This window comes from Myotis brandtii, unplaced genomic scaffold (genome assembly GCF_000412655.1).
Source record: "Myotis brandtii unplaced genomic scaffold, ASM41265v1 scaffold862, whole genome shotgun sequence".
Taxonomy (NCBI): domain Eukaryota; kingdom Metazoa; phylum Chordata; class Mammalia; order Chiroptera; family Vespertilionidae; genus Myotis; species Myotis brandtii.
The window spans coordinates 40,253-53,167 of record NW_005371513.1 but is presented as its reverse complement, the minus strand read 5'-3'; the positions used below and the strand labels follow the sequence as shown (position 1 = coordinate 53,167).

Genomic DNA, 12,915 nt, shown 5'->3' with positions numbered 1-12,915 from the left:
TAAAGAATTTACTTATAAGTCCTGAAAACACTGGAAAATAGTACTCAAGCATTTTTAAAACTGAAGGTTTTTAAATGAACAAGTTCTGAACAGACATTCTTTTTTCTTTTTAAATCAGTACCGAAACTTTATTCACAGATATTAAGAATTTAATTATTTATTTTTTTAATTAAGTTTACTAGGGTGGCATTGGTTAATAAGATTATGTAGGTTTCAAGTGTACCTTCCTATAATACAGGATATATATATTGCATTGTATGCTCACCACCCATGAACAGATATTCTAAGTTTTCTCTAGGGTCTGATGAAATTATTCATTAGGATGGGCTGCTTTTATTAAAAAACCGATAATACTCGCAAATGTACTTACTTTAGAACTTGGGAAGATATTATTTTGCTTTTCTGTGGCCTTACTTATGCTATTATTTCCTAAGATTGTTAATAGTGATTTTTCAAGTATGTCCTTTTTCTTTTCATCAGGGTCAAGTGAACCACCTATTAAATAACTCATCCAAAGAAACTGAGCAACCATCTACCAAAGCAGTAATTATCAGCCATGAACGCACCAGAACCCAAAATGTTTACCATGCAAAGAAAAAAAAACATGATTCGGGACTGGTGGACAAAGATTGTGTTCTTAATGCAACCCTGAAGCAACTAAGAAGCCTTGGAGTAAAAATTGATTCTCCCACTAAAGTGAAGAAAAATGCTCATAAAGTGGATCATGCCAGGTAATTTTAAAATTTGTTCTAAATGATGAATAAATTTTAGATGTATTGCAGCAGTCTCATGAGAACAGGTATAAGCTTGCCATTCAGTTCAATTGATTTATCATTTATTCAGTGTCTGCTATATGTGTGATGAATAAGAAATCATCTCTACCCTTTAGATTCTTCATTTTAGTAGGAGAGAGGGTTATGTAAGTAATTACAGAGATATTGTGGGATGTCTCCTGGTTAAAGATGTCAATGAAATCTCTGGGAGTCCTGGGAAAAGAGAAATGAGCTTTTATTCATTTTGGTGTCTGGAAAGTCCTCCTGGAGGGATAGTGTCTATACCAGTGATGGCGAACCTTTTGAGCTCGGCATGTCAGCATTTTGAAAAATCCTAACTTAACTCTGGTGCCGTGTCACATATAGAAATTTTTTTATATTTGCAACCATAGTAAAACAAAGACTTATATTTTTGATATTTATTTTATATATTTAAATGCCATTTAACAAAGAAAAATCAACCAAAAAAATGAGTTCGCATGTCACCTCTGACACGTGTGTCATAGGTTCGCCATCACTGGATAGTAGGCATCTGGATAGTAGACAGTTGTGCCATCTAAAAGGCAAGAGTATAGTCACATGAGCCTTACCAGTTCCAGCTTGTATGTTCTTCTGTTCAGATCCCGCTTCTTCAAAGTTGACCTTAGCAAATACTTGTTTTTAAAGATGATAAAATCTGGAAATTATATTAAGGTTAGCATGTTTTCTGTTCATTGTTTTTGTTGCTGTAGTTTAGTTACAAAAGTAATAGTTTCATGATTTTAAAAAACATCAAATAATACACAAGAATATCAGATAAAATACAAAAGCCCCTAATCCCCAAACTTCTCAGACTCCTCCAACAAGATTATTTCTCTTGTTTGTTTTATATTCTTCTAGAAATATTCAAGTATATACAAATGGTGATGAGTGTTGTGATTTCGATTTTCTTGTTTAACATTTATAGCTTATTTTTATAGGCATATGCAGTTCTTTCTCATGCATTTAAACAGCTGCATAATATTCTGTGGGACCCATGTACTATAATATAGTGAACCCTAGTCCTCTATTAATGGCCTTTTAGTCTGAATCTCTTATTTCTTATCTCAAGCAATGCTAAGTGAAATCATTCTATAGGTACTTGTACAAGTATCTTTGCAGGATAAATTCCTACATAAGTAGGATCAAAGGATATGTGCATGTGAGGTTTTGGTAGATGTTGCCATTGGCCACCAAAATAGTTGTACCAGTTTATATTCCTTCCAATAGTGTGGGAGAGTGAGGTAGCATTTGTGACGTAGTAGCTATATAACGTCTGTTAGAATGCACAGATCACCTGCTATCTATATAGAACCCTTACATTTTGGTATGGCTGCCTTTAGGGAATAGTTTTTAGGTAATATATTTCTTCACAGTGGCCACCCTATTTTAATGTCTCTAGTGTGAAACATTGAAATTAACATATTTTAGTATATAATGAACTTACTGAATTAGAAGTTTATTTTTCAAATTATTTACATTAGTATTATCTATAGATATGTATTTTTCTGGTTGTGCATGTTTTCTGATTTAATATGCAGATTGCTTATAATTTTAGTAAATAAGCAAAGAAAGTAGAAAAGGACTGTATATTCAGAAGATATTATCACTATAATACATCATAAAAGCATAATGTCTAGATAAATTGGTAGTGTGTATTTCGTCTTATTCATTCTCCAAAGTATTAAGTACCAAGAAGGTTAAGGAAGAATTCTTTATAAGGACCAGCAGTATTAAGCATGCTTTCCCATTGCTTGGTGATGAGATCGCTGGTTTCAGGGAATATTAACGATGAGAATGAAAATACCTGATAGTTACTTGGATTTTGTAGAGGTAAGGATGCACATAGTGGCTGGCACATATAAAATGGCTGAATTTCTTCGTTGAATTATATGGAAAGTCATAGCTTATTCTTTGCCTAGAACAGTGGTTCTTAACCTTCCTAATGCCGCGACCCTTTAATACAGTTCCTCATGTTGTGGTGACCCCCAACCATAAAATTATTTTCATTGCTACTTCATAACTGTAATTTTGCTACTCTTATGAATCATAATGTAAATATCTGATATGCAGGATGTATTTTCATTGTTACAAATTGAACATAATTAAAGCATAGTGATTAATCACAAAAACAACATGTAATTATATATGTGTTTTCCGATGGTCTTAGGCGACCCCTGTGAAAGGGTCGTTCGACCCCCAAAGGGGTCGCGACCCACAGGTTGAGAACTGCTGGCCTAGAATATACTGTTTACCACAACAAGTAGTACACAAAGGGCTCTAATTTTTAGGGAACAGAAAAACAGATAGCAAAAATACAAGTTGCTGAATACAGTATAATAACCAGTGGTTATAGAACCCCAGAAAGTAAGGCAGACCTGATCTCAGCTTGCCTGTTACTAGCTACTCAACTTAAGGAAATTAGTTAAAAATCTCTATTCTTTAGTTTTCTCAACTGTAAAATAAAGGTAATAATAGTACCTACTTCTTTTATTCATTTGGTAAATTATTGAGTACCTGCTACCAGGCACCAAGGGATACTATAACGAGGACAGAAATTTGTGGACTTTCCTGAGGGAGCTAGACAATAAATAAGAAATGTGAGTTAATAGATAGCCATAAGTGCTAAGGAGAAAACAGAAAAGTAGGAGAAGGGAAATGTGAGGTATTAGAGTGGACAATAAAGTTGAGATATTTGATATGGATGACCTCTCTGAGAAAGGTTTCTGGGAGGGTTAAATAAGATAATGTTTAGCAGAGTGCCTGGCACATAATAAGGCATCCATAAAAATTAGCAGCTATTATTGTATATATGATATAAAGGGAAAGGCAAGTCAATTAGTTAACATTAATGAGATAACACTAGCCAAAGTGAGTTGAAGGTTATAACAGGTGAAAGAAAGTCAGTGTATACACACACACACACACACATACACACAGTAGTCCATATCCAAAGACTGATTGATGTTTATTTATTACACATAGAATCTCTTCAACTATGAAAAATTTAATATTCTTAGTTATTTACCAGAGCTTGTTATGTTATATTATCAAATATGTTTTCTATTTTATTTATTTATTGTTTTATACTTGACCAATATTTACTTTACCAATGACTTTTACATTTGGGGGTCTGTATTTTCTCTTAAAACCATGACTGATGTTTAAATTTAGGAAAATTAATTTGTGTTTTGTGTTCCACTTTCAGTCTGTGAATCATGGATTACCTTCTAGGTTATCGTATTTATCCCTTGAATATATCTGGGTCATCAAGACTTAGGTGTTTGAGCACTCAGATAAAAAAGCACCATAAGCCTTAGAGCTGAAGACCTTTTGTTACTTAGAATGGAATACATTTAGAATAACACTATTTGGTACTCAAAATAAAATAAAATGATGGCCTACTCCATTTTGTCTTTCAGTGTGTTGGCATGCATCAGCCCTGAAGCAGTGATCTCTGGATTGAACTACATGTCATTTGCTAATGTTGGCATGAGTGGCTTAAGCCCTAACAGTGTGGATTTGAGCATGGAGGCAAATGCTATAGCTCTGAAGTATTTAAATGAAAATCAGCTGTCACAACTGTCTGTCACTCGATCAAATCAAAATAACTGTGACTCATCCTTTAGCTTTCTGCATATTAATACAGACAGAAGCACAGTGGGGCTTAGTTTAATTTCACCAAACAACATGTCGTTTGCAACCAAAAAATATATGAAGAGATATGGACTTATACAAAGCAGTGACAATAGTGAAGATGAAGAGGAACCTTCAAAGAACACAGATAACAAGAGTGAACATTTATTGAATCAGAATCCCACATGCATACCTGAGCAACTGGATTGTCAGAAGGAGCCTTTTAGGAATGCCTGTGAAATAATTAATTGTAATAACTGTGAATCCTTGGGCACCCCCACAGATATGCCAGTATTGAGAAATATTACAAATGAAGTTCAGCCAAAAGCAGCACAGCAGTTGAATGAAAACCCAGCTTTTTTATTAAAGAACCTTAAGTCAAGTCCTACAGTGAATCTCCGAACTGGAAAAGCAGAGTTTACCCAACATCCTGAGAAAGAAAATGAAAGGGACACTCCATTTTTTCCTGAAAGTTTGAAACCTTCTGAAACTTTAAAGCAAATGAATAGTATGGATTCTGTAGGCACCTTCTTAGATGTTAAGCGTCTCAGACAGTTGCCAAAATTATTTTAAACCTTTTAACTCCCTGCCCTGATATGAGGACTGGGTGTCTTCTGAAGAAACTTAGAGAAGCCAGAGCCCTTTGGTAGTTTGGGGATTCCTAATTAAACATGGGTCATCCTGTTGTTTTTTTATAACAGCTGATTGCAAAGAGCTGAACAAGTGACCTGATTGTAAGATGGCTGGCTGGTAAGAGGGCTGAGTTCTTTTTGTTAGAGAGCTTTCAGTGTCACTGAAACCTTTTTAAAACAAACAAAAAAAAACAACCCTAAGATTAGTTGTTTCAACAAATTTAGGTAAACAGACACCATCCAACTCTGGATCTTAACTGCTCTTTATACTATACATTTTGAAAAGTAAGTCTGTTTTCGTAGCATGTTGCATCTCTACATCTGCCCAGTATCACCTAAAAGAACATAAAATAAAGTTATCATGACCCTGACTAAATTAGCTAGATCAATCCTTACTAAATTTAAGGGGAAGTTTTGTAAAATAATTTAAGATCTTTTTATTCTAAGAGTGTATATGTCCTCTTAAGATCCAAATTTGTTAAATCCTGTGGAAGTAAAACTTTTGCTATATGGTGGGTTATATATTACCTATCGCAGAATAAGAAAATTATTGGGTATGAGTGTTTTATAAACTTTGTGAGTTTTTCAAATGTTTTAATTTTTTAATAGAACTAAAATACCTATTAAATTTAATAAAATGTCTAGATTGACTGTTCTCCTTTGTTCTCTGCTATAGCATATCCTTCTCACTTTAAAAAAAAGAAAAACTTTTAGGCCCCCTGAAAGTTACAAAAATAGTAAAGAGTATACACTTCACCCAGCAACCCCCAAAGATAATATCTTACGTATCCATGTAAATGATTAAAATCAAGAAATTGACATTGGGTATAGTATTAATAATTAAAACAGACCTTCCAGGTTTCACAAGTTTCTACATGCACTCATTAACTATACCATTATCACATTAGCTCTATGAAATTTTGTCATCACAATCACCGTAAAGAAAGAACTGTTCCATTACCCCAAAGAAACTAATTGTACCCTCCTTCCAACCCTGACCTCTAACAACCAATGGCCTATTCTCCATCACTGGAATTTTGTCATTTTGAGAATATAAGTGGAATCATAGTATGTAACTTTGAAATCGGTTTTCACACAGCATAATGTCCTTGAGATCTATCCAAGTTGTTGATTGTATCAATAGTTGCTTCCCTTCTCCCCTCATCTTCTTAAATAGTAAGTTTTAAATTGTTATTTCTGGATATAAATGAAAAAATCTTCATTCATTTGAGAAATAAAGCTCTTCTGCTGAAGTTAAATGAAGATAGTGCCTTATACCAATATCTAAGCTTGATGTATAAATTGGAAAGATATAGACTTTGGATTTCTAAATACTTTCCAACCGAGCTGGGGCTTTCTGAGATAATAATCTGATAATTTATAGTTAGCAAGCCCAAGTATAGCAACATGATAGCTCTCTGCTGTTCCCCACTGGAGCCAGGGACCCATTTGTGCATCTTTTCCTTCAGTGTTGCTCTTTCAGGTTAAAAGTAAGATGAGTAAATAGCAATGATGATTGTGTTTCCCTTTGTTTCCATAGGCATTGTTTGAAGCTTTAGCTATTTTAATAAGTAGCATGAAAGTCCACCTATGGACTTCATTGGAGTAAAAATTTAAAAAAAAAAATTTTTTTAATGTTTTTCTTGATCTCAGAGAGGAAGGGAGAGAGAGACAGTAACATCAATGATGGGAATCATTGATTGGCTGCCTCCTACACGCCTGCCCCTCACTGGGGATCTAGCCCACAACCCAGGAATCAGACCATGACCTGGTTCATAGCTCGACACTTAACCACTGAGCCATGCCAGTCGGGCATTGGAGTAAAATTTTAATGGAATTGTCAATGCCACACTTTAACAGAGCACTATGTGCTCTGTTTAACTTTAGCCCTCAGTGTTTCACCCAAGAGAGTGTAGGTACAATTTATATTGCACATTAATGAACAAAAAACTAGGGGATGTTACTGAATTAATTGACAACCTCATTAACAATACCATTATCACTGGGAACCCACACCAAATAAGCTCTCTATCTGAACAATAAAAACTGAACCTGAAACTTGTTAGGCAAAATCAAATTCCATCACCACATCTAATTTAAGGCCTCTGGTAGGATGCTTAAGCAGTTTGGAGAATGATTTTAGACTGCAGATTAATTCAACAAAACATGTCTACTAAATGCATTTCCAGAGAAGAGGGACCATCACTGAAGCCTTACTACAGAAAGTTCTCTAAGAAGAGTGTTTTACTATGGTAGGTTACTTGGCAAGCTATTGCTATGATAGCATTTAGGCATCTTTGGAAAAGCATTAGTACTGAGAAAATTGGATTAAAAGACTTTTGAGATGATTGTCTCTCAAATGATATTTCTTTGAAATTTTTTCATTTATCTAGTCCCCACCATGCTGTTTATAGATATGGGTGTGCTGCTTCAAATGAAATAAGGAAACAGTGGAATTTCTGCATCCAGAAACATACCCACTAGTTTGGGTCCTGGCCACTTGGCCTCCCCCTCGCCCCCCATCTCCACACACACATACCAAATGTCTGCTAACTCAACCTCTGAGCCCCTTGGTGGCTAACTGCTCCATGGTCATTTGTCCTTTGCCTTGCCCTGCAGAAGTGGATGTAGACATGTTAGACATGAGCCTTGCCCTTTGCCAGCTGTGAAGACTAGGGAAAACAGATACACCCTGAAAGCAGTCACACAACAGTATATGATGAAAAGACAAAATGAGTGATCCAGAGGAAGCCACAGCAGTGTAATCATGATAGCTTCCACCTTTTTAGAACTCATTGTGCAGAGTACTTAATATGTGTTAGTTCATTTAAGTCCCTGCTGACCCCAACTGGTGATTGTCATCCTCATAGATGGGGAACGGCCTTAGGGAAGTAACTTATCCAAGTAAGTTGCTAGGAGAGACTCACACTCAAGTATAACTCCAGAGCTCAAGTTCTTATTAAGCCACTGGGAAAACAGCTTCTCTGAGGCCTGAGGAATTCAGGAAGAGCTTCCTATAAAAAACCAAAAAAAACACAAAAACAGATGATTTTGAACATTACAGTCAATGCTGTCTTCAAATATACACTGTCCTCCACGCTGCCCTGCCGTATTTCCCCCTAAGAAGGCGTCCCCTTGTCCTTTAGCCATGACCAGAAATGACTCTTTTTTTTTTACCCAAGAGCCCTGAAGGTGGCCACCCCAGCTATGTTATGTTAATATTAAAGGATTCATTTCAATGATTTTCTTCATGGTAACCTCCTTAAGTCTACTGTTAGGGCTCCAGGAAATTGGAGGAACAAAAGATTTTTCTGTGGCCTTGTTTTATAGACATTACTCATAAGGGCAGAACCTTTGCTAGCCTCCTAGATGAGAGAGGCCTTTATGCCTGCAAAATAAATTCCATGATAATGTCTTAGGTTGATAGACTATTTCATATATTTTTCAAAGTGTGCTTTCCTACATACTTCCTCTTATTAATACTTACAAAACCGGACTGAAATATATGGCAGTATCGTTAACCCCTTTTTTCAGATGATAAGACAGACACAAATAAGGTATAACTGGACCAAGGTCACACACTTATAGTTAACAATCTAGTGTCCTTCCATAGCATCTAGCCCAGCAGTAGCCATTCCCTCCACGCTTCCGATCCCCATCAGCACCATTTTCACTCCTAGTCATCCCACGGGTATCTAATGTTGGTTCTGCTGGGCACTGAGCTAGGTGCTGAGCATAAGGTGATGAACAAGACAAATTTGCCCTGTAGGAACTCTATCTAATGGAGCCAGACATGCAAACATTAGCAATGCTGAGAGGTCGCTGCTCCTATATGAAATGGGAGAATAGATGAAGAGAAGCTTGGAGGAGGGTTATTCTGACAATGCTGGAATTTTCCAGAATCTTGCAGGAGCAAGAGGGAAGAGAAGGGAAAGAAGTGATAGTTCTAATAGAGGGAATAGCTTGTTGGAAAGCATGGAGATATGAACAGGTACAGCATTGGAGGAGGGGGGTGGGGACAGGAAAGCAAAGATAGGTAAAGGGATAAAATATACAAGTAGAAAGAACACTGAATTAGAAGTCAGCAACAATTGGATTCTTCTCGTTGCTCTGCCCCAAGTTCTGTGACATTGGGCAAGTCACCTCATATCACTCGGCTTCAGTTTCCCAATTTTTGAGGTGAAGGGGTTAGCCATGTGTCTCTGACATGCTGTGATTATATAAACAATGATTCAGAAACAGGGTATGAGGAGTGTTTTACAAGTCCAGAGGAGGGGAAGGCTTCCATAAAAGATCATTAGAGTTGGGCCTCCATAGGTATAGATGAGGAAAAGGAGATTTCCTACTTTTTACAATGCTTAATGTATTTCACAATTTAAAAAGAAAAAGAGAGTTCCCTTTTCCCCACCAAAATGTTGATTAATAATATCTATTCCAAGGGATACCAAGATGCCTTTTTCCAGCTCTGAATTACACATTCCCTGTTTTTAAGGAGTTCAAAGTACAGTGTGAAAAAACATCAAACCCATGGAAAGGTGATTTAGGGTTTGGAAGCCTGGGTGATGTTCCTTATCTCCTCTCTGCTTCCCAAACCGGAACTGTCTGGGTCACCGAGAACATCCTCAGAGGAAATCCTGTTTTCCCACTTCCTGGTCAGAGACTGGACTCCAGGAAAAGGAGAGATTAGGGGAGAGCCCTGTGTCCTGTCTCTTCACGGGAGGTCTGGGACCAGGAGGGCAAGAGGGACTAATTAAAAACATAATGGAAACAATGACGTAAGGTATCCAAGCTGCAGAGCTCTCAGAAATCACTTGGGTCCTCATTGTACGAATGAGGACCCTGGGGCCCAAAGAAGAGGAGGGACTGTTCAAGTTCACACAGCTTAGTAAGCACAGAGCTGGGACTGGAACTCAGGACGCTAGCCTCCCAGCATACCATCATATGCCACGGTATTTGAGTCAGTAAGTTAGGTATCAAGCAACCAAACCTCGGCCCCCCCTGCTACCCTTGATACCATAAAGGAGAGAAAGGGCACACACACACACACACACACACACACACACACACACACACACACACACACTTCTTGCTTTGCTCACATTGCTCCCTTTGCCTCCAAACCCCCCATAGGTTCAAAGCCTTGTGTACCCTTCAAAACCTAGCACTTTTGTTAACTTACTTATTCCTCACAACAACTGTATGAGGCACATACTTTTATTAGCCCCAATTTTATGGAGTAGAAAATAAGAGCAGAGGTGAATTAAATTTTCCCAAGATCACACAGCCAACATGAAGAACCAGGATTCAAACTCTGGCAGCCTCACTCCAGAGCCCTTGCTCTTAACCTGATCATTAGGTTGGGAGTATGGAGACTCAGGGGTAAAGTGATGTGCCCAAGGTCACACAGGTAAAGTCAGGATTTGAACTCAGGTCTGTCTGACCTCAAATCCCATGTTCTCTTCTCCTTCTCCTTTCTCTCCTCCTCTTTCTCTCTCGAGGGCAGAGGGCTGAGGTAAGTATGTGTTTCACTTCCCTAAAGCCCAATATTCCTACCTTGGGAAAGTGATACCAGGTCATAGACACTGGCTGGTTGGAAGGGAAGCAGGTACATGAACCAAAGCTGAGTCCATTCCTGTTGAGTGATTGCTCCAAACTTCCAGAATCACCCTTAGAGCAGTGATGGCGAACCTTTTGAGCTCGGCGTGTCAGCATTTTGAAAAACCCTAACTTAACTCTGGTGCCGTGTCACATATAGAAATTTTTTGATATTTGCAACCATAGTAAAACAAAGACTTATATTTTTGATATTTATTTTATATATTTAAATGCCATTTCACAAAGAAAAATCAACCAAAAAAATGAGTTCGCGTGTCATAGGTTCGCCATCACTGCCCTAGAGGGACCTGCTCTGTGACTCTCTAAGCCCCCTGCCTGTGTTCCCCTCCCCACCCAGCACAGAGAGTATCTGTGAAAATAGGGAGAGTCCACCGCCCTCACCCCAATCAAGGCCTGCGTGTCTTCACAGTTTGTATGATCCTGGAACCATTCCTCTCTCTGACAGGGGCCTTAAGGATGCACTTACACGTTCCCTGTGGCTGGTTTTTAGGACCAGGAAGGTTGGCCAGTTCCACTTCCTCTAAGTTTATGGCCCAGATTCCTGCTGGATGGTGTCTCTCTCCCTCAATTTCTTTCTCCAGGTTCATCTCTGTCACTCTTATTCAACATACATTTGTGGTGTTCCTCCTCTGTCTGTGCAATAAGCCAAGCCCTTCAAGGGGCTTGGTTGGGTACACAAGCACCCAGATATGTGTGGTCAGCACCATGTTGGAAGGATGTTTAGTAGACACAAGAGGAGGAACTAGAGGCAAAACTTCTTTTCTGCTGGAAGTTTTCCATACTCTTGTCTCTTCCATAATGTTTTTTAAAAAAAATTTTCTTTATTGATTAAGGTATTATATATATGTCCTTATCCCCCCATTGTCCCCTACCCCCTCCACTCAGTGGTACATCTACACAATGGAATACTACGCTGCGGTAAAAAAAGAAGGAATTCTTAACTTTTGCAACAGCATGGATGAAACTGGAGAGCATTATGCTAATTGAAATAAGCCAGTCAGAGAAAGATAAATATCACATGATGCATAATGTTTTCTAGATTATTCTGTATTTTTGCATGTATCAGTAGTTTGGTTCTTTTATATGGCTGGGTAGTATTCTATTGCATGAATGTACCACAATTTGTTTATCCATTCACCTGTGGCTGAGCATTTGGATTATTTCTAGTTTTTAGCTACTATGAATGAAGTTGCTATGAATATTTGTGTACAAGAGTTCTTATAGCTATATATTTTTCAATTCTCCCAATTAAGTATGTGTTTATAAACTGTTGATAAGGAACTGCCAAAGGGTTCTTCCAAGTGGTTGAGTCAGTTTTGCATTCTGTTCAACAATGTAAGAGAATTCCAGTTGCTCCACATCCTCACCAATACTTGGTACATCAGCCTTTTGTGGCACAGTTATCACAGTTTTTAGTTGCATTTCCTAATGCAAGTTTGCACATCTTTCCATGAGATTTTCGGGTATTTGTTTATCTCCTATAGAGTCACTGAGTGTTCTCTGCAAGTCGCTCAACCTGTCTGTGCTTCAGTTGGTACCTACAAAATGGAGCCGCTGCTTCACGGGTTGTTGTTAGGATCAACTGAAGTAATCTTTAGGAAGTGGTTAGGTCAGTGCCTGGCACCTGGCACTGCCATATAAATGCAGCTATTGGGAATTAGCCTGGCTGCCCACCAGAGCACGCACAGCACATCTCTCAGAGGACAAGCTCAGGGGAGATTCGCTGGAACCCAGAGTCAGGGGAGGGTGGGGCAGAACCACTCGAAAGCCTAGAATTTGGAGTTGAGGGAGAACTCAGCCTTGGGGAGGGGGACAACGCCTCAGGCCCAAATCTTGGCTGTGCTGTTCTCTCCAGGCTGCTCAGCTCCAGGACCAGACTCCAGACCAACTAGTCTGGGTCCCAACCTCCCCTCCGCCTTGACACCCCAACCGAGGAGCTCCCGGGTTTCCTGCCTGACAAGGCCCCCCGCTCGGGGCTGGAGGAGGAGGAGGAGGAGGAGGGCTGGCATTTCCTGGCTGGGCCACAAGCGGCGTCACCCGCTCCTGGACGCTGGGACCACGCGCTGACCGACAGGCACCAGATGCTATTTCGGGCGGCGCCCAGCTCAGTTCACAGTTTCCGTTTTTCCACTGACGGGTCAGGTCGGAAACAGAGGAGGGGGAGGTGCAGACGTCACCAGCCCCCAGCCCCAGGCGGGAGGTGGTGGGGCCTGGAGGACAGGTTGGGACCAGCCGGCAGA

General features: G+C 39.0%; 1 protein-coding gene and 1 long non-coding RNA gene across 4 annotated transcripts in view; one reads left to right on the top strand and one right to left on the bottom strand.

The window, feature by feature from the left end:
* The window catches only part of STIL (SCL/TAL1 interrupting locus), a 44,228-nt gene extending 37,896 nt beyond the window's left edge, over positions 1–6,332 (top strand). For 2 of the 3 annotated variants that reach the window (XM_014532234.1, XM_014532233.1), the window contains exons 16-17: positions 481–731; positions 4,214–6,325. In XM_014532234.1, the coding sequence (XP_014387720.1) occupies positions 481–731; positions 4,214–5,000 (1,038 nt within the window). In that variant the 3' untranslated portion in view covers positions 5,001–6,325. Of the gene's footprint in view, positions 1–480; positions 732–4,213 lie in introns of all 3 variants that reach the window. The other variant, XM_014532235.1, reaches the window with a different exon arrangement.
* On the bottom strand, positions 851–11,302 carry LOC106724520. The gene is made up of 6 exons (XR_001360336.1): positions 11,142–11,302; positions 7,987–8,073; positions 7,599–7,672; positions 4,621–4,660; positions 1,364–1,449; positions 851–986 (listed from the first exon to the last, which is right to left on the bottom strand). It is a non-coding gene; the product is annotated as an uncharacterized LOC106724520 (long non-coding RNA).
* Positions 11,303–12,915: the final 1,613 nt, after the last annotated feature.